Consider the following 25,975-nt stretch of genomic DNA (forward strand, 5'->3'; position numbering starts at 1 on the left):
CAAACCAGTAACAGACAGAACAAACCAGAAAAAACAGTAATAAGACAGAACAAACCAGTAAGAGACAGAACAAACCAGTAATGAGAACAGAACAAACCAGTAATGTGACAGAACAAACCAGTAATGAGACAGAATAAACCAGTAATGTGAACAGAACAAACCAGTAATGAGGCAGAACAAACCAGTAATGAGACAGAACAAATTAGTAATGAGAACAGAACAAACCAGTAATGAGAGAGAACAAACCAGTAAGAGACAGAACAAACCAGTAATGTGAACAGAACAAACCAGTAACGAGACAGAATAAACCAGTAAGAGATAGAACAAATCAGTAATGTGACAGAACAAACCAGTAATGAGAACAGAACAAACCAGTAATGTGAACAGAATAAACCAGTAAAGTGAACAGAACAAACCAGTAATGTGAACAGAACAAACCAGTAATGAGACAGAACAGATTAGTAATGAGACAGAACAAACCAGTAATGAGAACAGAACAAACCAGTAATGTCAACAGAACAAACCAGTAAGAGACAGAACAAACTAGTAATGAGAATCGAACAACCAGTAATGTGAACAGAACAAACCAGTAAGAGACAGAACAAACCAGTAATGAGACAAGTAATGTGAACAGAACAAACCAGTAAGAGACAGAACAAACCAGTAATGAGAACAGAAAAACCCAGTAATGAGAACAACAAATCAGTAATGAGAACAGAACAAACCAGTAATGAGAACAGAACAAACCAGTAATGTGAACAGAACAGACCAGTAAGAGACAGAACAAATCAGTAATGAGACAGAACAAATTAGTAATGAGACAGAACAAACCAGTAATGAGATAGAACAAACCAGTAAAATGAGAACAGAACAAACCATTAAGAGACAGAACAAACCAGTAAGAGACAGAATAAACTAATTGTAACGTAAATCAATTCTCTAAGTAGATGTAGAACTAGGAATTGAAAAACACTTTCTTTCCATTCACTTAACATGGTGTCACTCCTCGGCGCCACTCTCTCTCCCCATGTGGGGGTAGGCCCCTATGGTGACATCACAGCCCAGATTAATTTTCACTGGCTTATCAATGTTGATTTTTAAAATAGGGAAATCCCCTCCAGATACCACGTGATAACATGGCAAATTCTCTCCATATTCGGTACGGTATTAATGCTGCGTTCCAATAATCTTGTGAATCAATTATACATAGTGTGGGTTCCTCTCTTCGATTAGCAGCAAGGGATATTTTATATGCACCATTCGACAGACAGGTTAGTACACGCCATAGCCTTTGATATACCAGTTGTGGTGCACTGGCTGGAACGAGAAATAGCCCAATAGGCCCACCGACGGGGATCGATCCCAGACCGACCGCACAGCGAGCGAACGCTGTACCACTGGGCTACGTCTGGTTTTGTAATAAGGTTTAGTAAAAAGAATGTACGGTTTAGTTGTTCTGTGTATTCATTTTAAATTAAAATTAAATATTGAATGTTTTCTTGTTTGTGTGGTTGGGGTTTTTTTTTTTAACAGCTGATATATAGTTAAACATGTGTTTATGTCTTGTCAAATTAAAGTTACATTCTCTGGTTACCATTTTATAACATCATGTACAAATGTGAAATACAAGCTCAAATGCATTTTTAAAAAAGTCGTGTGTGTTCGCTATGAACGGATATCGTCAAACGTATACGCTTGATTCGTCGCCTGTGCCGCCATAGTTCGGCAAAGCACAAACGACAGCCTGTTGTCAGTTTCAGTTAACACGTGCGTTTGTCGATTTCAAATTGTAGGGTCCGTCTCAAAAAATTAAAAGAGAAATCTTGCGCTGTACGAAGAACGTTCGGTTGAGGATACGGTACTAGAGTCTTTAGTTAAAACCGGTTTGATCTTGACAACGTATTATCGACAGTCGTACCTTCCTATTTCAGAATTGGTATTTTATAAAGTGTTAGTAGAACTATCAAAGTTTAGTTTGTATACTAGTAACACATTAATCATGTATATATTTTTAAAATAAAATATACTAAAGTAGACAATGAACGTTTTCACTTCTTAATTTTACGTGCTAAAATCGAAAAATTCAAATAAATATTATTTCGTTTGGAAAGGGTAAAGTTGGGGGGGGGGGGTTTAACGACATCAAAGATAAAGCATATTGATTTAATAATCACCCGACCCCATACAACCGTAAATAAAATGTGTTGAGTGCGTCGTTAAATAAAACATATCCTATCCTTCCTTCCATCTGCTGTTGGATGTCTAACATTTGGTAATTTTGACATATAATCTTAGAGAGGAATCGGGTGCATGTGCTGGGGGAGGGTATTGGAGGTCGAAACCCTTACTTGCCCAAGCTTAAAAAAATTGAAATGTATTTTGGGGGGAAGCATTGGCCCCATATAAACTTCGCTTATCACAGTCTATAACCCCAACCCCGCTGAAATCCCTGCACACGCGCCTTGGAAACCCGCTACATTTTTTTTAGCAAAAGATTGTTTATATGTACCATCCCACAGACAGGATATCACATACCAAGGTCTTTTTGTATACCCGCCGATGGGGGTCGATCCTAGACTGATCGCGCATTTCTAAAAAAACACCTTTTTAAATCTAAGTAATGAATAAAATAACATATAGTCTTGAAAAATGTTACGTAAATCGAACACAGTACCCTCTTCCTCTACCCCTAGAGCGTTACGTAATTAGTAACACCCCCTTACGTGTAACGCGTATGCCAACAGCTGGTCACTGTCAAAATTTCAAGGCAAATCCCCCACTCACCGACCCCTGGAAAGGCTTTGCACCATACCTCTATGGATATAAATATGTTTTGGAGATATGAGACGACCCCTCAATCAAGACAGTTAAATCTTTTCAAAAATTGCGAAATCTCACGTGATCTCTTGTTGGGGAATTCTATACTTGTGATAAGCCAATAAAAACTGAGATCGGTACGAGCCCGTCAAAAGTGTTCCACTTTCAAAATCATGGCTTTGTTTTTGACCTGGATAAGCCAGCGTAGTGAAACCAATGCGGAGTGCGGCGTCATATATGCACCAAACGTAATTGGATTTTCTGTTCTCTATGATTAAATAATAAAAATATTCCAGGGAATGTAGTTTTAAACTTAAAAAAAAGAGATGTTCTGTTTAACAAGGTATGTGACTTGCTTAATGTTGAATTATTTGTGAAGTTATGGGAAGATGAAGATTTGTTTTTGTTATTTTTACTTGGCGGTTTGCCTGTAGATTGCCAATTGTCTCTAGATTACGATATGTGGGAAAGTGTAATGCTACTGGTTAGCTATACACCACGAAAGTGGAACATTCTTCTTCAACACTAATAGTAAAGTTACATGAAGTTATTTAGTATTGATTAGTAAATGTTTTTGTATTTTTACCTTTAGTTATTTTGATGCTGTATTATGTCCTGCCTATTTGCTAGGCCTATTGTATTTGTAAACTATTTAATAATCTTCATTTTATGGCGGAAATAAAGAATATCTATCTATCTATAGGACAGATAATTTAAAAATAATTCCGAAAATGTAACAAAAATAAAAAGGAATAAACTTCAAAAATGTAAACAACCGACTCTAATATGAGAATAATATAAAATAACCAGTGCAATATGATTAATTGGTATTCCATATTAAAAATTCTATATCGCAGTTACAAATAACATATTTCGTTAGTTTTATATTTATCTGCAAACGAATGGATCCCATACACAATCTTTACTTATATAACTTAAGAATATTGAAACTGTAATATGCATATATCGTGTAAACTGACTAAATTCCTGTCTTTTTAAAATCATTAAAAAATAAATCTTCAGAAATCGGCGAATCTACAAAGTTAATTATTTTTCAGGAATCTCCAACTTAAACCATTATTTATTAAAACAAATTACGTGATTGCTAAATTAACTTCTATTTTATCTTTTATAATGAAAATATTGGTTAAAATGGCAAAGAACATTTACAAAACTAATAACCTCAAAACGATAGGATCCTTTCGGACCTAAACTGAACGGAATGACCATATGTTTGACGTCCAATAGCCGATGATAAGATAAAAAAATCAATGTGCTCTAGCGACGTCGTTAAATAAAACAAACTTTACTTTAAACTGAACGATTTGGTCAGGAAATCTCCAGCAGTGGCTGGCTAGTATCAAGTGTGATGCACGTGCTAAACGTGTAATTCTTATTTCCGATTTAGTTTCCGACAGTCGTCGCTGTGTTCCGTTAGAATATATTGTTATCACTAGTATCAGGTTTATATGTCTTAAATTACATATTTATTTGACGATGAAGTTGTTTGGCCTCGTTGGCTAAAGCGTTGTACTTGTTTACAATTAATACGTTCTGTCATTAGTAGGTTCAAATCCCTGACCTGAATGCATAGAAAGTTCAAATTGCATTGTTTCGCGGGTGTTGAGTCTTGAAAAATAATCTACACCTAGAACAATAGTGTGACGTCACAGGTATAAATTAATATGTAGGCCTACTTAAGAAAAAAAAGCTGAAATAGCTCAATGACTCTTTTGGTAGCGAGTTTACGTCAGCTCTAGAAAGATTCGGAGAATCCTTTCCCAGATAATTTTGAAAACTAGTAATGCAATTTCTTGCATTCTGCAAATAAAATTCACCACGACAGAATGATGGAAATACATGGTGATAAATGTTCAGGACGGTTCATGTTGACCAAATGTCGAAAATGTGCGCATAAAAGATCGTTTACCGTAGGAATCTTATCTGGAGTGGCGGGACACAACCTCGGTGGGTGGGGGCACCCATATTTGTAACGTTACAGAGTAGGTAAAATCAACCCATACATTTCCGTCCTTGAGTTCCCACAGGTCTGTTATATAGCGGGCATTTTTAAAGACTATGTCAGGATTATCCAATATTTGATATTCGATAGAGAATGATTAATAAATTAACGTGCTCTAGTGGTGGCATTAATTAAAATCCACTTTTAACTTTGATTTTCGTTCATGGTAAAACGGTCAGATTTGTTAACAGATGATTCGTTTATGACTTCTATTTAAAATGAAAAAAAAGAAGTAATTTGTCTGCATAAGCTAACAAAAAAGTATTCGAAAGTCGAAATTTTATCAATAACCAATAAACAATAAACTTTTTTTTCATATTTTTTCTGGACCCAAACATTGACATATTTATTTTAGTTCATCTAAAGCCGGAAACATCTTACAATATACCGGTAAAAAGGTAAACGTGTACCACTGGTCTGATGGTGATGTCCATTCAATCGATAGAGGAAAAGTGACCAGACATTTTGAGCCGTTGTGGAATCGTAACAGTGATGGCGCTCACATAGTGTCTCATCATATACATTGCTTTCGTGGCCGTACGGGCGAGACGTATCCCAGTGGTAAAGCGTTCGCTTGATGCGCGGTCGGTCTAGGATCGATCCCCGTCAGTGATCCATTAGGCTATTTCTCGTTCCAGCCAGTGCTACACAACTGGTCTAACAAAGGCCGTGGTATGTACTATCTTGTCTGTGGGATGGTGCATATAAAAGATCCCTTGCTGCTAATCGAAAAGAGTAGCCCTTGAAGTGGCGACAACGGGTTTCCTCTCTCAATATCTGTGTGCTCCTTAACCATGTCTGACGCCATATAACCGTAAATAAAATGTGTTGAGTGCGTCGTTAAATAAAACAGTTCCTTCATTCATAGCCGTAGACTACCAACTTTTAATTACTTCCGACGCTCCTAGCTAGTGGTTAGTGTGAGTGAAGAGGATTTAGTGGTCTTACACCTACCAATTGAGTCGTTAAAACTCGCTCTGGGTGGGAGCCGGTATCGGGCTTCGAACCCAGTACCTACCAGCCTTATGTCTGATGGCTTAACCACGATACCTCTCCATTGAGTGTCACAGAGTCGATTCCAGTATTGACGCCTATAATATATAAATAGCATACAGTGCCTAACTTTGTGTAAATCCCTGATAGGATATTTCAGTTATTAAGGGATGTCTCATGCACTATGGTATAACATTAATTACAATTCAATCATGTATCAGAAAATACTCTTTAATAAGCATAGTCAGTTTAAAATGTAGACATGAGTTCGATAGTTTCACACACACACACGCACACACGCACGCACGCATGCACGCATACACACTTCAAGGAGAGAAAACCACGAAAAAGAAAAACTCACCAAGCTATCCAAACAGGTACATAAACTTACCCCAACAATCATATGACGTCAAATCATTGATGACGTCAAGAAAGTCGGTCGGTGAGTGTACTAATCTTGTGGACGTTATTATGTAACAAAACAATTGACCATATTTCGGGGAATATATAGAGGATAATAAACGAGTTACCAGTTATTATCAAATTTATGTCCCGAGTGAAATAATTTTCAGTTGTCACGAGCTTTAGCGAGTGACAAATGAAAATTATTTCACGAGGGACATAAATTTGATAATAACTGGTACCGAGTTTGTTATTCTATTTATTACCTCAGCTACTTTTTCTTTAGAAGCCTTTATTTTCGACGCACATGCACGAAAGGCCAACCTGTATAGAAACGATGTAAACCACTTTGCGCACTTTTTTGCGAATTGCTATAACTTTGTAATTTAATCACGTTCATAAATAATTTTAAAAACCCAAAAGTGTTCTTTATTCTGCTACAAAATCTATAAGGAACTGCATTAAAATGACATTTTATTATAAATTTAACACCAAAAATAGACAATGTAATTAAAATTAGCTCCACTATTACATGTGGATCAAACACAGCCAGTTGGAGCTCATGTCCACCAATCAAAACCTTACTTGCAGAATCCTGCCAGTGATTAAAAAATAATTTGAAAACATTCCGAATTATCCTGAGGGTATACGATATGTTTCATGTGAATTACGAATGCCTTATTTAGACCAGTAGAACTAATTTTAATCGGATTGCTAACAACACTGCGTAGTCCCCAATGTCCAGGTAACATTTCGTCTGTAAATAATAATTTAAATATTGACCAATCACACTTCGCCTTTTATAACATTATTTGGGAGCATACAAATTCTAAAAATATCGGGCGAGTCTATTTTAGTGGCCGCAGTACAGCGAACCATACCAATACGTACGGGGAGGGTTATCAGTCTTCAATTTTACATTAAAAATTAGTTATTTATTTATAAAAAAAAACTAAACTAAATCAGTCTTCAGTTTTACATTACAAATTATTTATAAAATAAAACATGTTTTAAGGCATTCGTAATTCACACGAAGCATGTTGTATACCCTCACGATAATTCGGAATGTTTTCAAATTATTTTTAAATCACTGGCAGGATTCTGCAAGTAAGGTTTTGATTGGTGGACATGAGCTCCAACTGGCTGGTGTTAGATCCACATGTAGTAGTGGAGCTAATTTTAATTAGATTGAAAAATAGAGAGCCGTAAACGCAAACTCTTTAAACTACTTGACGTCATTTTGTGTGTTTGCCAAATCGTGATGACGTCATATTTAGTACCGACAAGGTCATTGGTTTGTGAGTGTCAAATTGTCCAATAGTATTGTTCGTTAGACCAATGCAGAATATTTCTCACTGAGAAAATATGGAAAATATTTTCCTGTTATGAGTGACCGCTGGGGTAATAACAGATTTTAAGTAACCGTGTATACTAAACAAACAAAAAATTAAAGCCAACAAATTAATACATGTGGCCATAAATCTCAAATTTGCTGAAAGACGTTCATAATCTGTTGCATAATGGTAGGCCTATCTTGTTTCCGAATTTTGGGCTTCACCATATGTAAAATAGTGTTGAATGAAAAAAAGAAAGAAATGTTTTATTTAACGACGCACTCAACACATTTTATTTACGGTTATATGGCGTCAGACATATGGTTAAGGACCACACAAATTTTGAGAGGAAACCCGCTGTCGCCACTACATGGGCTACTCTTTCCGATTAACAACAAGGGATCTTTTATTTGCGCTTCCCACAGGTAGGATAGCACAAACCATGGCCTTTGTTGAACCAGTTATGGATCACTGGTCGGTGCAAGTGGTTTACACCTACCCATTGAGCCTTGCGGAGCAATCACTCAGGGTTTGGAGTCAGTATCTGGATTAAAAATCCCATGCCTCGACTGGGATCCGAACCCAGTACCTACCAGCCTGTAGACCGATGGCCTAACGACTACGCCACCGAGACCGGTCTAGTGTTGAATGATTCTACGTCCATTTGATGAGATAGCCGAGTCGAATAGTTAATCTGGCATTGTCTCCTTTGAATCCATTGTCGTATCCAAGTATTCCGGGAATTTCTACCAGACTCACGACGACGTCTTCTCAGGGACGTATTTGAGTATTTGGCGCCCTAGGCCGCTAATATGTTTGCGACCACCAACCCCCTGCCCAATGGGTTTCGGCAGGGATTTTTCCCGGGGGGGGGGGGGGGGGGCAAGACATGTTGTCATTTAATATTAAAGCATAGGCATGGTCAATCATATGTAGGCATAGCGAAAGTAAGTGAACATTTGGGGAGGGGCTGACTGATTGAGATTTTCTTGGGGATTCGGAGACATGTTGTCCCGAGAAATTTGAAAACTTGTGTTCTTTACTGCTTTTTCCTGTATTCTACAAGTAAAATTTATCATTACAAAAACTGACAAATGCAACACTTATTAAATGCATTTTCTTTTTTTTACGATATGTAACATTTGTATACAAGTGTATACGTGACGTATATAAACACAACAGATATGAACCAAATTAATGGATCAAATGAAATAATTACTTACAATGAACAACTGTAGGATCCATTCAAATAATTCGTTATAGTTAAAATCGCAAATATCGTGAATATCATGCAGTCGAATTATTATGAAAAACTGTATTAAAATATAACTGAACTTTGGTTTGACTCGCCTGATGCGCGGTTGGTCTAGTATCAATCCTCGTCGGTGGGCCCATTGCCATTTGATTTTACCTCCAATTAATTTAGTAGGTAACAAATATGTGCATTAGAAACTATAATTTAAATTTCATTATAGTATGTATGATACCATGGATACAGCTACTGCAAGAAAGCGCGCACGGCGTGTCACGTGGGTACACTGCTATACGTCACCTCAAGAACGTACAGCGCAGGTTCGTTTTGCATAGGGGCGTCGGGTTTCTTCGATTAGCGTTGGTACTGGTTAACAGCATGTAAGTTTAATGTCATGACTGGACTCGAGTAGGGCCTCCACGAGTCCAACATATTGGACTCGAGTACTCGAGGGTCAGACTCGACCCGGACCCGAGTACCCGAAACTTACACTAGATGATGATGAGATTAAAGAATAAAGTTAAATAGAATTATGCATTTTAATTCCAGGGCTGAACATGGATGCCAAATCATGTCATTGTATTGCATTTAGAAACCGGTTGATATATTTAGTGTTATGATGGATGGACGGCCGGTTTAAAAAAAGAAACTAGCGCATGATCTTATAATTATTGTGTCACTTATATCGTTGATTATCTAATCCTGAAATTATTGTCCTACATTGTCCAGTGTATTATAGTTGATTCCACCTTGTACGGGTACTCGAGTCCTGTGAACGGACTCGAGTCTTGCTAGACTCGACCCGTGCCCGAGTACTCGAGTACTCGTGGAGACCCTAGACTCAGAATAATCAAACTAAAGCTCTGTGGCATCAGATTTAGAGGGGGAATGTGTATTTTAGACAGAGTAGCTTGCAACCATTTGGTTGTCGAGTTTTGCCAAAACAATACATAGACTTTCCTCTAGCCTTCCCCTACAAATAAATATCAATAAGGGGAGGGTTGAACGTGACACGAGCTACCTCTAGCCTTCCCCTACATATCAATATCAATAAGAGGAAGGGCTGGAGGTGACTCGAGCTAGGGAAACGGTGAACATTTCGGCCTACGTTCACTAACATAACAGTTTATTGCAGGGCCATAGCTAGCGGGGGGGGGGGGGGCAAGGGGGCACTTGCCTCCCCCACCCCCCGAAAAAATCCGGAAAGCAGTATAGAAACTTAAAGAAAATTCACTTCTTAACTGTTTAAGGAGTTTTAGACTATTAACTACTCAGTTGCCCCCCCCCCCCCCCCCCAAACAAAAAATCCTAGCTACGGCCCTGTATTGGCAATACGACATTCAATAGATTGATTATATTTATTTTCATCCCTATATCAAATTAATTTCCATGCACGCTGTCTTGGCCACACACCTCGGCTGTCAGGGCTGTCTGTCAGGACTGTAGGATGGTGATTTCTTTGTTAGTGGTTAGTCAGAAAGAAATCGGTGTAATGACGTCACACAAACGTTTATAAACAACATTAACGTCATACTATTTAGAAGAACACGCATTTTACTTCGAAACAGATTGAATGGTAAAATTTTAAAAGTAAGTAAGTCCAACCACTAGTAACCACAGGTAACCCCAAACGGAAACTCCTAATACATATACTATAGTTAGATATAGGCTACTCTGTGTTATGTAACGTAAGTATAATATATCCAATGCCATTGTTTGGGGATGCCTGTGCTAGTAACTAGCGAGAAGTAGCATTATTAATATGTAAAAAGGCTATTAGTGAATCTCAAACATGTTCCACACGTTAATGCTGATTTCATTAACCAATTCACGTTATATGCAGATTGAATTAGAATGTCAATTCAGTGTGAATTTAAAAAAAAAAATGTGTTAATCGATGTCAGTAATTAGTAATCACCTCGTGTTACTATAAAGAACCCCCGGGTAGTGTGTGTAAACTGCATTGTCAGTTTGTGATAATAACACTTAAATGAGATTATCCTAAGTTTACTATCATTGTAAGATGTTTCCGACTAATAAAACAATTTAACGACAAAAATGACATACTATTACTAAATATAATTCCCTGTTTAGAATATCAGTGTCTGTATATTCAATGTGTTTTGGTCGTCCTAATGTTTTTAAGTAGCTCGAAAAAAATATAGCCTATATTATAGAATGAAGTGAAGTTATGCCTAGTACAAACATTTGGACTATTGGAAACACGGTTAATATACAGCCAGTGTTATAGTATGTACACTACTATATCTAATATATAATCATAGTCGTTAAAACGTGTCAGTTAGTCGGCAACATCTTAACAACGGCAACCAACTCGTGACAGTCCTTTTCAGAGAGAAGTGTGACCTTGGTATCTCCCTGTTCATAAATAAAACTAGCTTTATACTAATAGCCAGACGTGTGTCGAACAGTGTACGCAAGCAATGTCAGAGATCAGTTATATGGAACGCACTTGAGCTTTACGTGATATAGTATGTTCTTACCGACTCGGAATAGTAATTGGTAAACATTAAACAAATTGTCCATGAAATGATATACAAACTTTGCAACTCCACTGTTGACGATGCATTAACATTTGTAATAAAATTCGCTTGATGCACCACGACTGGTATATCAAAGGCCGTAGTATCTGCTACCTTGTCGGTTACAGCTCCATAGTCCGAAGGCTCAATGGTCCGAAGGCTCAATGGTCCGAAGGTCTAACCCTTACCTTAACCCTAACCCTAACCTTAGGTTCAGTAGTCCGGAGGTTCAGTAGTCCGAAGGTGCAATGGTCCGAACTTCGGACTATTGCACCTTCGGACTATTGAACCTTCGGACCATTGCACTTTCGGACCATTGAACTTTCGGGCCATTGCACCTTCGGACTATTGAACCTTCGGACCATTGCACCTTCGGACTATTGAACCTTCGGACCATTGCACCTTCGGACTATTGAACCTTCGGACCATTGAACCTTCGTACCATTGCACCTTCGGACTATTGAACCTTCGGACCATTGCACCTTCGGACTATTGAACCTTCGGACCATTGCACCTTCGGACTATTGAACCTTCGGACCATTGCACCTTCGATCCATATAAAAGATCCCTTGCTACTACTGTAAAAATGTAGCTTGTTTCCTCTAAGACTATATATTAAAATTAATAAATGTTTGATATCCAACAGATGATGATTAATAAATCAATGTGCTCTAGTGGTGCTGTTAAGCAAAACACATTTTAACTTTCTGGTAATAAAATGTCAATGCTTGACAAAACTTAAGTATATACAATACCGCTAATTAAACCATTTTACCCTAACATTTACTTAATTAAAAGACACTGACAATCTATTATCTCTACATAATGAGTGAGATGTTTGAACGACATTGTTCTACTTTCGTTGCTAAACCTTCTACCTTATGTCATCAGAAAACCTATTTTCAGACGCTGCCTGTGAACATTGTAACATTTTTTTTTTCTTGCTGCTATTATCTTGACACTGTTCATGTTTCTGTATGATTCATATATGGAAATCGTTCCAGCCAGTGCACCACGACTGGTATATCAAAGGCCGTGATATGTGCTCTCCTGTCTGTGGGATGGTGCATATAAAAGAAAAAAAAATGTTTTATTTAACGACGCACTCAACACATTTTATTTACGGTTATACGGCGTCAGACATATGGTTACGAACCACACAAATACTGAGACAGAAAACCCGCTGTCGCCACTTCATGGGTTACTCTTTTCGATTAGCAGCAAGGGATCTTTTATGTGCACCATTCTGCAGACAGGGTAGTACATACCACGACCTTTGAAATACCAGTTGTGGTGCACTGGCTGGAACGAGAAATAGCCCAATGCATATAAAAGATCCCTTGCTACTAATGAAAAAACGTAGCGTGTTTCTTCTCTAAGACTATAGGTCAAAATTAACAAATATTTGACATCCAACAGACGATGATTAATACATCAGTGTGCTCTAGTGGTGTCATTAAACAAAACAAACATGTGGAATATAAATTACTGATTGCACTATTTTTATGATTAATATCGACTTGTATCGATATATATTTGGAGAATATATATATATATATGAATTATCAGCAATTGATAAATAAAATCTGTTACACATGATACATAAAACTGATAGTTTAGATATACACGTGTATGCTCAATTGGGTTCATGTACAAATATAATTGTATCTCTTCCTCCTCCCCCCCCCCCCCCCCTCTCTCTCTCTCTCTCTCTCTCTCTCACTCCCCCGCCGAATCTCTCTCTCTCTCTCTCTTCCATCTCTCGGAGCAGAAATCGGGACTCTCTCTCTCTCTCTCTCTCACCACTCTCTCTCTCTGGACTTTCCTACCTACGTATGCGGTTCGTACGGTCTGGTCATCCTCGTCTTGGCAGGATTTGATTAAGACATGTTAATAAAACATGTGGGTATAAAACAGTCTGGAGATGGTGCTTGGGGATAAAACACATACATATTATAACGCTTGTCCCCTGGTCACATAAATAATGCATTACGGAAATTAGTTTGGTTTGTGTTGAATTATAGATTGAATGTGATGACAACAATTTGTGACAGCTTCCTGGTGGTTAGTCCTTGTTCAATTATTAACTGATCAAAACACATAAAACAAAAACAAACCTAGTCTGTTAAATGGTGCTTTCTAAAAGACGAAAAGTAAAACTAGACCACCCAGTGTTTTTACAAGAAAACTAAATGTAAAATATTGTCAATGTCATGATCATCTTGTAAAACAAAGATTGTGTCATTTATTTATTCAATTATTTAATTTTCAAACAGGAATTAAATTTTGTCGTCATATATTTGTATACTAGTTAAATTGCTTCTGTAGGACTTCCGTTTTGAATAAAATAACTATTTATTCATCGTTACACACTTAAGCTGAAACTAGAAAATCTTACTGAAATCTTAATGACTGTTGGGAATTTTGTGTTGTTGTTTTACGGGCTGTTCGATTCAAACCGTTGGCTGGATAGAAATATGGATGGATGGAAGGATGGATGGATGGGAGATGGATTTGGTTCGGTATGTAGGTTGGTGTATGTGTGGCAGTGTAGGTGGTTGGATGTACACATGTATGGATATCGATAGCATGATGGGCGGTTGAGTGGCTGCAGCAAATGTGATTGGAATCAGACTGGAACCCGGAGTTTTGAAGAAAGACAACTGCCTGCGCGTTCTGATTTGTAGGTCAAAGGCGAACATCTCATGTAGAACCTCGTTCTGGTCACACAGACGAGAACTAGTATGTAGGGGAATCGGAGATAAAACAAACGACAAAGAGCAACAAAACAAGAAATAAATCAAACAAAACGCACATAAAATCGGCTTCAATTACGTTGTACAATTTAAATAAATCTTCCAAATTCCTGTTGCTTTAAATCCCATATAATCCTTAATACACGTTTGTGAAAATATGACCCACACACTAATTCTTAAAATAAATATTTTTGTGTATGTTTTTTTGGTGTGTATTTTACATTCTGTGATGGAAATCACCGGAATGTTGATATCGACGGCTGACAGAAGACAACACGGTGTGTGATACGAGGTGTTGTATATCACGGATATTTCACCCCGGTTGATCACACGATGCAGTACGAGGCGACCCGCATCACACACTGGGTACACACGGCGTCCCCATATTTACTGCTCCCGGTTCACGTGTTGACGGGAGAGAACCGTATGTCTAGCGTACTGCGACTCTCATTATTAGATGTTACTCTCTCGACTACATATCGTGAGTATCTATTGTTTTAAAAAACATGCACATTGCATTTTCTTCGTTGTATCCTCGTCTCATCGGATTTGTCGTTTTGACGTCTCCACTCCTGATCGGGTGCGTACATTAAATGGTTTTGTCTCTGGTTTAAATCTATGTGGGTGCACATAAAAACCGCAATATCTTTACACATTAATTGTGTCTTCAAAGCTATTCAGCTCTATTGTTCTTGTTGGGGGGGGGGGGGGGGGGGGGGGGTCATACCAAATTAATTTAATCTTATAAATGGTGGCGGGGTGCATTTTGTTTCTATTTAATTTGGCTGATTTTTAATTTATTTATTTTTTTCTTGGTTTTTTTGTGGGTGGGTGTTGTTTGTTTGTTTTGTTTTTTTGGCTTGTTTTTGTTTGAGTTTCTGTTGTTGCTGCTCTTTTTTTCTCTTTTCTTTCGCTTTTTTTAGTGGGGGGAGGTGCGGGGTGTTTTTGTTTCATTATGTTTTTCTTTTTCCGTCGGTGGGCCCATTGGACTATTTATCGTTCCAGCCAGTGGACTACGACTGGTATATCAAATGCTATGGTATATGCTATCCTGTCTGTGGGAGGTGTATATAAAAGATCCCTTGTCAGTAATGAAAAAATGTAACGTGTTTCCTCTCAAAGATTATATGTGAGAATTGCCAAAAGTTTGCCATCCAATAGCTGATGATTAATACATCAATGTGCTTTAGTGGTGCCGTTAAACAAAACAAACCTTTAAACGTGTTTCTATTTCTATTTTGTCTTTCTTCATGGTGAGGTGATGATGTTGGTTCTGTTTTACTGGGGATGCTTTAATCCTAATTTACAATCAAACAGTCCATGCTAAAGCTTGACATAGTTTGGGTACAAAACACTAAACTGTTAAGTTTATGTTTTTAACGCACGACACAGTTAGGCCTACACTGTGACTACACATATGTGCTATATCGCATAGTTTTTATTGTAGTAACTAGAAGCGATAATATGTTTTAGTAAGTATCTTTTTTTATTAAAATTAGTTCGGTAAATAGTTTAATTTGTTTTTTTCGTATCAAAATTAATTTGGTATATTGACTGTCAAATTGGGCCTGATAATGTTCACAAGACAAAAACTATAACATAATTTTAAAGACGTAAGAAACTTAAATTTAAATTCGCATTTAGTTTGTACTTTAGTATATTACTGTAATTTAATTATAACAGTGTCCAGTTGTGTTGGATAATTTCCATTGGTGTTAAAATAAGTCTTGAGATCCACGTTGGTGGTGGCAGATTATGGATTATTACCACACGAGTCAAGCCTTGTTGCATATCAGTTGTAATGTCTATCACACGCGAGGGACGGTCGTTTTAATCAGTTATGACGTTATATTGATTTTCGTTATTACTTCATGCCAGGGAGAGTGCAAGACGTAACAGCGCGTCCCGTCGACAGTTTCTTCGTTGTGACTGTTCAACTGATTCATTGTGTCATTTCGTTGTCACGGAGACACTAACTGATTCCATGTTTGTTTTCAGTCCGCTAGGACTGACTTCCGATTCACGACAAACCTGTTAGATCATAAAAGCGAACTTAAAATGCTGAGATCTGTGATAAGTTAGTTTTTATCGATCCCCGCCGGAACAAGTGCTTACTTAAAACATCCACTTTTAGAGGCTGTATCGAAGTACAGCCTGACCTCTGTTAAACGACATTCGTAATTGAATATTAAAATGTTTTTTCTTCACACAGTTGGTTTTATTACCCCAGCGCGCACTAATAACCGGGCAAATAAAAAAGTATAATTTCTTACTGAGAAATTAGCATGTTTTTGTGTAACGTACAATATTATTGGATGATTTAGCGCTTACAAACCGTTGATTTTGCCGGTACTATATATGACGGCATCACGATTTTGGAAATATTCACAACCACTTCACTGCCAATTCTCATTTTAATACAATTCATTCTGATTTGTTTTTAACAGAACTTTGTTTTATTTTTTGTTTATTTTTTAATTGTCTGTGAACGTGAAGTATTGTTCATTCGTCATTCACTTGCTAAAGTTCATGACAAGTAAACATTATTTTACTTGGGACATAAACTTTTATAATAACTGGTAACTCGTTTATTGCCTCTATGTTAAACACAGGTAAATAAGTTTATCATTAAATTATATCGTAGAACAGTATGAGGTTGTTTAATTTACGTTGCTACGTGCTTGAGGTATGTTGTTTGGGACGTTATCACTGTGTATCATGTTTGCAATATGTCAACATATTATCTATGTAATTTCCAAAATCTATTACCTTCATAAACAGACCATTGTAGAAATCGTGTGATGAATGTAAATAAACTAAAGCCTTGCTGCATATTGAATTTTGAAAGTTGTATTTTTGTTTTATGGACATAACTATTTGTCGTCAAAGCTGATACATAAAGACATTAATTTTGTATGGCTACGAAGTGCCATCGTATAGCACTCAAGAAAACAACAACCCAACCGTGTATAATGTTAAAGCGGATTGCACTTGGTATGGATGTGTCGCTATGACTGTACCACATCGGTGCATTTATTCTGTATGTATTGAAGTTATATATCGGACTCGGTTAGTACACGAAAGTGTAATCGTCTAGGAACAGTGTCTGTTGTAAACAAAGATATTCATGTCTGCTGTGAGAGGATGTCTAAACTATCTATTCTAGTCTTCCTTTTCGTCTAAAACAATTCATCTACATTTGTGTAAAACATTCATGTACTCATAGATACCTGACTATAGCCTCTATTAGACCTTAGCTAGAACAATTAGGCAGAGTCACGTCCCTTAACCGCTTTCCAGTTCTGGCGCGTTCCGGTAACAGCAAGCATGGCCGATGACCACAGTTATATGTGAATCTTCAGCTGAGATTTATGCATGCCAGCCCCTGGCATCATAAATGTCCCCACCTATGCTTTGAAAATAAGAATGATACAGGTAAAAATTAAGTAGCTGAAATTGCGTTTTGTTATAATTGACCATGTGTTAAATATGGAAGATAAATCTAGCGAGCTGTCACTCACCGTAATTGTTTTGGATTTTCTTTTTAAAGCTGCAATCTCGCCTCACATTAATTATCATAATGTTATTTGAACATACAGACACACCTACAGTTTTAATGAATTGTGTGTGACAGTAACACAGTTGTAATAGATAATAGAAACATAATATGTTTATAGTGCGTCAAACGGGAAACGCATTTTTTTCATACTATGGAATTTTCTAAAGTTATATATATCTGAGCCGATTGTTTTCTAAATTACACACAAAAATAATATATTTTTGTTATTTCCAAAACAAATTTATTGTTATTTTTACGTCAAACCAAACTGAAATTATTTAAAAAAAAAAAAAAAAAAACATTTTGTAGGAGGATGGGACGGACTATATGTAATATTCCGATGAGAACAGTCCCTTTCCCCACGTGCTATATTATGGGGGGTGGGGGAGGGAGGGGTGTTATAATTTATTTCCGGGGACGCATGACCCGACCCCTCCCCTAAAAATACCACTTGCTAGTTTAGACTTCCTCTACACAATTTCCTGCACACACGCCTGTTTGACTAAATATTTCGTTTGCTGCAAATGAATTAGGCCTATATACATTGCATTATAAAGCGTAAATTTGCTGTGATTTCCGGGGACGCATGACTCGACCCCTCCCCTAAAAATACTACTTGCCAGTCTAGACTTCTGATAGTTTAATCAAAATTTCTTCGTCATTTATTTTATCAAAATATGCTACCCTTTTCTGGTGCCGAGTGGCCTAATCCAAAACAAAAAAAAGCGCCGATTTACTTGGGGTTGAAAGGGGGCATTCGGTCTTGGTGACAAATTTCCTTACAGAAATTATGCCGTTATTAAAGAACATTATTTTAATTCTCTATCGCATTAAATATATTCTGACACTTTGATGTAATATAATTAAAATATAATGGTTGAACTGGCGGACTGACTACGCTATATATGATAAATTGCCATCCCCTTGCAACCCCATTGTTCTTGAACGTGCAAGTGTTATTTTCGTGTTAACTGTTATGTCACTTTTAGTCAACAAATACCGCCACTGGTATAAATGAATCTTACAGCAAATTGGCAAACAAAACAAACGAACTTATCATTCAAATTGATTTACAATCAGGCAGAGTTGCAGGGGCGGGACGTAGCCCAGTGGTACAGCGCTCGCTCGATGCGCGGTCGTACTGGGATCGATCCCCGTCCGTGGGTCCATTGTGCTATTTCTCGTTCCAGCCAGTGTACCACGACTGGTATATCAAAGGCCGTGGTATGTACTACCCTGTCTGTGTAATGGTGCATATAAAAGATCCCTTGCTGCTAATCGAAAAGAGTAGCCCATGAAGTGGCGACAGCGGGTTTCCTCTCTCATTATCTGTGTGGTCCTTAACCATATGTTTGATGCTATATAACCGTAAATAAAATGTGCTGATTGCGTCGTTAAATAAAACATTTCTTTCTTTCTGCAGTTGCAAACAGGTTAACGCTAAAATTGCCGTGGAAAATGTCATGGACACTATTTGTTCACGGCAAAATGTTTTCCGTGGTCATTTTTTTAATTGCATGGGTTGCTATTGTTTAATTTCGTCTATAACAACACAGCAAGACTTGTGTCAAACATCACCATGCATCTACCCATATATGCTACCTGAGTATTACTCATGTTCGTCTAAACCAATACAGCGAACTTTTTGTCTAACAGTCAAGTACCCATAGATGCTACCTGACTATTGTTCCTTTTCATCTGACATATAGAACGAGTCTAGTGTCAAACAGACACCTGTCTTAAGAAGTCAATTTCTCTTACTTCAGTAAGTGGCTGATTATTACAGATTTCCAACTCTTCGAGTAGCGATTCAACAGATTCATATGTGTAATAAAAGGCTGTCAATGTGTACTATATCGAGCAGATCATGTAGATTTCAAACCGTTGAGTCCCTGTTATCTGACATGACGTAACATCAGTTCAGGGCCGTACCCTGATCAAAATCCGGGGGGGGGGGGGGGGCACTACTTTTTATAAACAAATGAAACGCTATACAAATTAAACCCTGAGATGTGTATGCTATTTTCTGGAGTAAACAAAAGTGAGATTCTCAGGGGGACAACTGCCCTCTGCCCCCCCCCCCCCCGAGGGTACGGCCCTACAGTTACGTCAGTTTGTACCTACTCGATGCATCTGTCATATTGCAATCTCGTAAGGATATGTTGGTTCTTTATTGCCTTGTTGTCGAGTATTCTATACGCAGATTCGAGTGTCAACTCGATGAAAGGAGATTTACAATGCTCTCCCTCAGACCACTGTTACCGATATCAGAGAGCTTTATACCGTTTATACAGATACAAACCGAGATACAAGCTAGTGCTCCTCGTATGGGCTGTACATAACAAGACATAGATGTTGATCTTACTGAGAATTACACTCTGTGGGCGCTTAGTGCCGTCTCCGATTCATACAGCTGGATGATTCGGCTTAACGGGATGTGAAATGTAAAGAAAGTTCACCAAGGTTAAAAAACAAAAAGGTATTCTTGTTAATTCGTTTACCCGCCTTTATATTTAATGCATAGCTTTGATACCTGGGCATGGGAGAAGTGAGGGTGGGATACGTTGTGTTATCATCCTGTCTAGGTAACACTTAGGAGGCCTTGCAACATTAGAAAGGCCTAGAGTTGGTTGATTTTGAAAGAAACAACAACAATACTTTGCAAAACGGACAGTCATTTGTTTTCTAGATTGCAGATCAGATAACCTCTTTGTTTTCCCTTTTTTATCTTTTTTTCTTTTCTTTTTATAATAGAACTTTCGTGTTTTGTCTTCTTTTTATAACAAGAAAATATTACTTTGTGATCACAGTTTTATCATCCTCTTCTTTTTCTTCGTCGTCGTCGTCATTATTGTCATCGTCGTCATTGTTGTAGGTGCATGTATTACCCATTTATTATCGACTTTCTTTGATATAATCCGCTGCTACTTACTATTCCTTGCAACGTGCACATTATATTAGTTTATTTATAAATATGTATGTATGCCTACACAATGTATATTTTTGGCAAAATAAAATGTATCTATAAACAAGCGCTACTTTGGTAATTATGCTTTATTAGGAATATTGATTGAATGTATGCTCGGCATGTCTCAGATAATCAAATCGAGCATTTGTTATAAGCACAATTTGCATAAAATCTAGACATGTCTGGTAATTTGTGCCCCCATTTAAAGTGAATCAGACGCTATTATAACGTTCTGACCTTTATTTGACCAAAACAAATGTTATTATTATGTGGATTGATTATTTTGATTGTGTCACACATAGAACCTAACGATGCTACAGCACATTCTTTATTCTTATGTGGATTGATTATTTTGATTGTGTCACACATAGAACTTAACGATGCTACAACACATTCTTTATTCTTATGTGGATTGATTATTTTGATTGTGTCACACATAGAACTAACGATGCTACAGCACATTCTTTATTCTTATGTGGATTGATTATTTTGATTGTGTCACACATAGAACCTAACGATGCTACAACACATTCTTTATTCTTATGTGGATTGATTATTTTGATTGTGTCACACATAGAACCTAACGATGCTACAGCACATTCTTTATTCTTATGTGGATTGATTATTTTGATTGTGTCACACATAGAACCTAACGATGCTACAGCACATTCTTTATTCGGTGTCTAGCACGTGCAATGATAATGTTATAATTTGATTACAGGCCCTGACTTTTTGTGTATCACTCGCTGACTCCATCTATGTTTTCCATTGAACAAGAACTTATAGTTGAGTAATAGTGCACTGGACTTTTTGTGTATCACTCGCTGACTCCATCTATGTTTTCTATTGAACAAGAACTTATAGTTGAGTAATAGTGCATTGGACTTTTTGAATATCACTCGCTGACTCCATCTATGTTTTCCATTGAACAAGAACTTATAGTTGAGTAATAGTGCATTGGACTTTTTGAATATCACTCGCTGACTCCATCTATGTTTTCCATTGAACAAGAACTTATAGTTGAGTAATAGTGCATTGGACTTTTTGTGTATCACCCGCTGACTCCATCTATGTTTTCCATTGAACAAGAACTTATAGTTGAGTAATAGTGCATTGGACTTTTTGTGTATCACCCGCTGACTCCATCTATGTTTTCCATTGAACAAGAACTTATAGTTGAGTAATAGTGCATTGGACTTTTTGTGTATCACTCGCTGACTCCATCTATGTTTTCCATTGAACAAGAACTTATAGCTGAGTAATAGTGCACTGGACTTTTTGTATATCACTCGCTGACTCCATCTATGTTTTCCATTGAACAAGAACTTATAGTTGAGTAATAGTGCACTGGACTTTTTGTGTATCACTCGCTGACTCCATCTATGTTTTCCATTGAACAAGAACTTATAGTTGAGTAATAGTGCATTGGACTTTTTGTGTATCACCCGCTGACTCCATCTATGTTTTCCATTGAACAAGAACTTATAGTTGAGTAATAGTGCATTGGACTTTTTGTGTATCACCCGCTGACTCCATCTATGTTTTCCATTGAACAAGAACTTATAGTTGAGTAATAGTGCATTGGACTTTTTGTGTATCACTCGCTGACTCCATCTATGTTTTCCATTGAACAAGAACTTATAGCTGAGTAATAGTGCACTGGACTTTTTGTATATCACTCGCTGACTCCATCTATGTTTTCCATTGAACAAGAACTTATAGTTGAGTAATAGTGCACTGGACTTTTTGTATATCACTCGCTGACTCCATCTATGTTTTCCATTGAACAAGAACTTATAGCTGAGTAATAGTGCACTGGACTTTTTGTATATCACTCGCTGACTCCATCTATGTTTTCCATTGAACAAGAACTTATAGTTGAGTAATAGTGCATTGGACTTTTTGTATATCACTCGCTGACTCCATCTATGTTTTCCATTGAACAAGAACTTATAGTTGAGTAATAGTGCACTGGACTTTTTGTATATCACTCGCTGACTCCATCTATGTTTTCCATTGAACAAGAACTTATAGCTGAGTAATAGTGCACTGGACTTTTTGTATATCACTCGCTGACTCCATCTATGTTTTCCATTGAACAAGAACTTATAGTTGAGTAATAGTGCACTGGACTTTTTGTATATCACTCGCTGACTCCATCTATGTTTTCCATTGAACAAGAACTTATAGTTGAGTAATAGTGCATTGGACTTTTTGTATATCACTCGCTGACTCCATCTATGTTTTCCATTGGGCTATTTCACGTTCCAGCCAGTGCATCATGACTGGTATATCAAAGGTCGTGGTATGTGTTATCCTATTTGTGCGAAGGTGCATAAAAAAGATCTCTTACGACTAATGAAAAATGTAGCGGGTTTCTTCTCTAAGACTATATGTCAAATTTAACAAAATTGTTTGACGTCCATTAACCGATGATTAATAAATCAATGTGTTCTAGTGGGGTCTGTCCCTCCCCCCCCCCTCCCCACTAGTTCATCTTTCACCTGTCCCTCTCTCCCCCACTAGTTCATCTTTCACCTGTCCCTCCCCCCCCCACTAGTTCATCTTTCACCTGTCCCTCCCCCCCCACTAGTTCATCTTTCACCTGTCCCTCTCTCCCCCACTAGTTCATCTTTCACCTGTCCCTCCCTCCCACTAGTTCATCTTTCACCTGTCCCTCCCTCCCACTAGATCATCTTTCACCTGTCCCTCCCTCCCCCACTAGTTCATCTTTCACCTGTCCCTCCCTCCCACTAGTTCATCTTTCACCTGTCCCTCCCCCCCCCCCACTAGTTCATCTTTCACCTGTCCCTCCCTCCCACTAGTTCATCTTTCTCACCCCCCCCCCCCCCCTCTATCTCTCACTCAATCTCTGTCCTAACATGTGTGAAACCCCAACCTTAACTATATTTCTAATTACAAATGAAATAGTCATATGCTTCCACTGTCTTTATTAAAGCAGGAATCTGTTCTAGAAATCACCACAATGACAGAACACCATATCCTGGAATTTAATGACCAAAAGTGTAACATTAATTGGAATGGGGGTTGGAATCAAGGTAATAAAAAGTGTAAGGATTATTAAATCGCTTTGATGTCGTGTGTTTGTGTGACATTTTGTTTGAAGTCGAATATTTTATGCTTACAGTATGGAGCGATCTCCAAGGCTTTCTTGATTTAGTGCACAGAAATATGTCATCTTTGAAAAGAGAAAGTGACGTTCTGTAAAAAAGCAGACGTGCGCGAGCCTTTGTTGGACATGAACACATCAAGCCGTATTTTATACACAAAGAAAGCATAACAAGAGATTTTCTAACAGTCCTTACTAAATGTATGTGACTATTTGTGTGCCATTGTGCTATTCATGTCAAGGATCTAAACAGATATTATTTCGTTATTATACTTTTCTACACAGAATGATCACAACAGAATGAACATAAACACGGATATATAAAATCAACAAGAAGGCAAATGGGAAAGGTAATCGAAGATTGTGGGTACTAAAGGTGAATTTAAATAATGCATGCGTTCTAGATATGCTTGTATTTAAGTCTTTCACTTATTGGACATCGTTTGGTATCTCTGGCATGCGATAGGTCGTGGGCTCGATCGCCCTAGATGGACTCGATCGCCCTAATTGCTCTCTCTCTCTCTCTCTCTCTCTCTCTCTCTCTCTCTCTCTCTCTCTCTCTCTCTCTCTCTCTCTCTCTCTCTCTCTCTCTCATTGGTATTACGATATAGGTAAAATCTGTATTTTTATTTTAAATTATGATTATTACTATTAATTTTATTTTAAGTAGTTTGTATTGACCTGGCGGTAAATAAACGTAGTCTACCACACAGGTAGCATATCTGTTTTTTTGTTTTGTTATGAATCAATATTAGTTTCTTGCAGGCACTCCTAGATTATTATCAACCCTTGTGGCACCACTAATATCGCAGACTAAATGCACGGTGCATGCATATTTTCATATTGATTTTCCAGGCTGTAACGACTTTTAGTATTTGCCGTACGTGCTCCAAAAGTCAGCCATAAAACAAATTACTTAAAAACGTGCAATAAAATTATAGATGTTGACAAAAGACCCGTTTTCACACCAGTGCGCTATTCTTTAATATCACATATACTCTGTCGTAGGCAGTCTTTTACCGGCTTAACTCCGCCCTCGACATTAAGAGCACCAAACTGCCGTGACCACAAGCAGGACAAAGTGATCTCCCACAGTGTTTGCGGACTGTGAAAGAAGACTGTGTTTTTGCTTACATGAATTAATGGTGTTTTTCTTTCAGGACAATGAAGATCGTGTTCGGCTACCCACTAGACCACAGCTGAGAGACTGAAGAGAAGAGTGTCTATTGACCGTGCCATGATGACGACCAGGTGGGTATTGTATTGTCTGACATCACGTTGTGGTGGTCTATGTGACAGGTAAATGTGTAGAAGATACATATCTATTAGTCTAACACATCGCTGTATCTCTCCAGGTGACAACACTTGACGATATCGTCTCGCTAGGAAGGTAAAAACAGATTTTAGAAAATAATAGTTCCCTTTGTTAGCTGACTTTGCAGAATTTGTTGAGGAGTTGGTGTTGGGGATGTTTTGGGGTGTTTTTGTTTTGGGTGGGTGTTCTGGTGCCTTTTGTTAGTGTTCATTTGGGTTGTTTTTATTGTTTTATTATTGTTTTCTTTATAGTTGAGTAATAGTGCATTGTCAAACTTAATATTTCATTGCATATGGTTCTAGTTTTTTACTTTAGTTTCACTGCACGTCTGCTTTTAATTGCTTGTTTGGACCCTTGAATGTTTCTAAATGTGCCTGCTTACATTTATCATTGCTTTGTTTTATTTTCGTTAGAAATATTAAAATCACAATTTTAAGTCTAGTGCTATTTATTGATTTGACCAATCCAAGAAAGTTATTTCTGATTTGGAATTAATGTCAAGTGTAATTCAAAATAAACGTGTCAGAAAAATCTGTTTTTGAGAAAAATGTTGTAATATTTTGATGCATAGCTATGACGCCAAGTGTCTGAGGACAAAAAAAAACCCTGTTGTCTGTAGAACATCAGTGCACGTGCTTATAAAAGTTTTAGAGACCAGACTCAGTCTTTAATGACGTCACACGCATACAATTTGTATGGCGTTGTCATGACATTAGTGTCTCCAGTCCAGACTCAGTCTTTAATGACGTCACACGCATACCATTTGTATGGCGTTGTCATGACATTAGTGTCTCCAGTCCAGACTCAGTCTTTAATGACATCACACGCGTACCATTTGTATGGCGTTGTCATGACATTAGTGTCTCCAGTCCAGACTCAGTCT

At 37.6% G+C, this 25,975-nt stretch overlaps 2 protein-coding genes across 20 annotated transcripts in view; one reads left to right on the plus strand and one right to left on the minus strand.

Moving 5' to 3' along the window:
- LOC121372536 overlaps nucleotides 1–6,237 on the minus strand; it is a 28,182-nt gene extending 21,945 nt beyond the window's left edge. For 4 of the 9 annotated variants that reach the window (XR_005957939.1, XR_005957940.1, XR_005957941.1 and 1 more), the window contains exons 1-2: nucleotides 6,195–6,237; nucleotides 5,795–5,931 (exon numbers count right to left, since the gene is read on the minus strand). The gene's annotated coding sequence lies outside the window, so the exon portion shown is untranslated. Of the gene's footprint in view, nucleotides 1–5,723; nucleotides 5,932–6,194 lie in introns of all 9 variants that reach the window. The other 5 variants (XR_005957942.1, XR_005957945.1, XR_005957946.1 and 2 more) reach the window with 4 other exon arrangements.
- Nucleotides 1–25,975, plus strand: part of LOC121372535 — a 54,130-nt gene that overhangs the window by 19,519 nt on the left and 8,636 nt on the right. Inside the window, exons 1-3 of one of the 11 annotated variants that reach the window (XM_041498911.1) lie at nucleotides 10,361–10,411; nucleotides 24,938–25,028; nucleotides 25,133–25,167. Coding sequence is in view for 7 of the 11 variants with exons in the window: in XM_041498905.1 (XP_041354839.1) it covers nucleotides 25,015–25,028 (14 nt within the window). In the remaining 4 variants the exon portion in view is untranslated. The other 10 variants (XM_041498904.1, XM_041498912.1, XM_041498913.1 and 7 more) reach the window with 10 other exon arrangements.

This window comes from Gigantopelta aegis, chromosome 4 (genome assembly GCF_016097555.1).
Source record: "Gigantopelta aegis isolate Gae_Host chromosome 4, Gae_host_genome, whole genome shotgun sequence".
Lineage (NCBI taxonomy): Eukaryota > Metazoa > Mollusca > Gastropoda > Neomphalida > Peltospiridae > Gigantopelta > Gigantopelta aegis.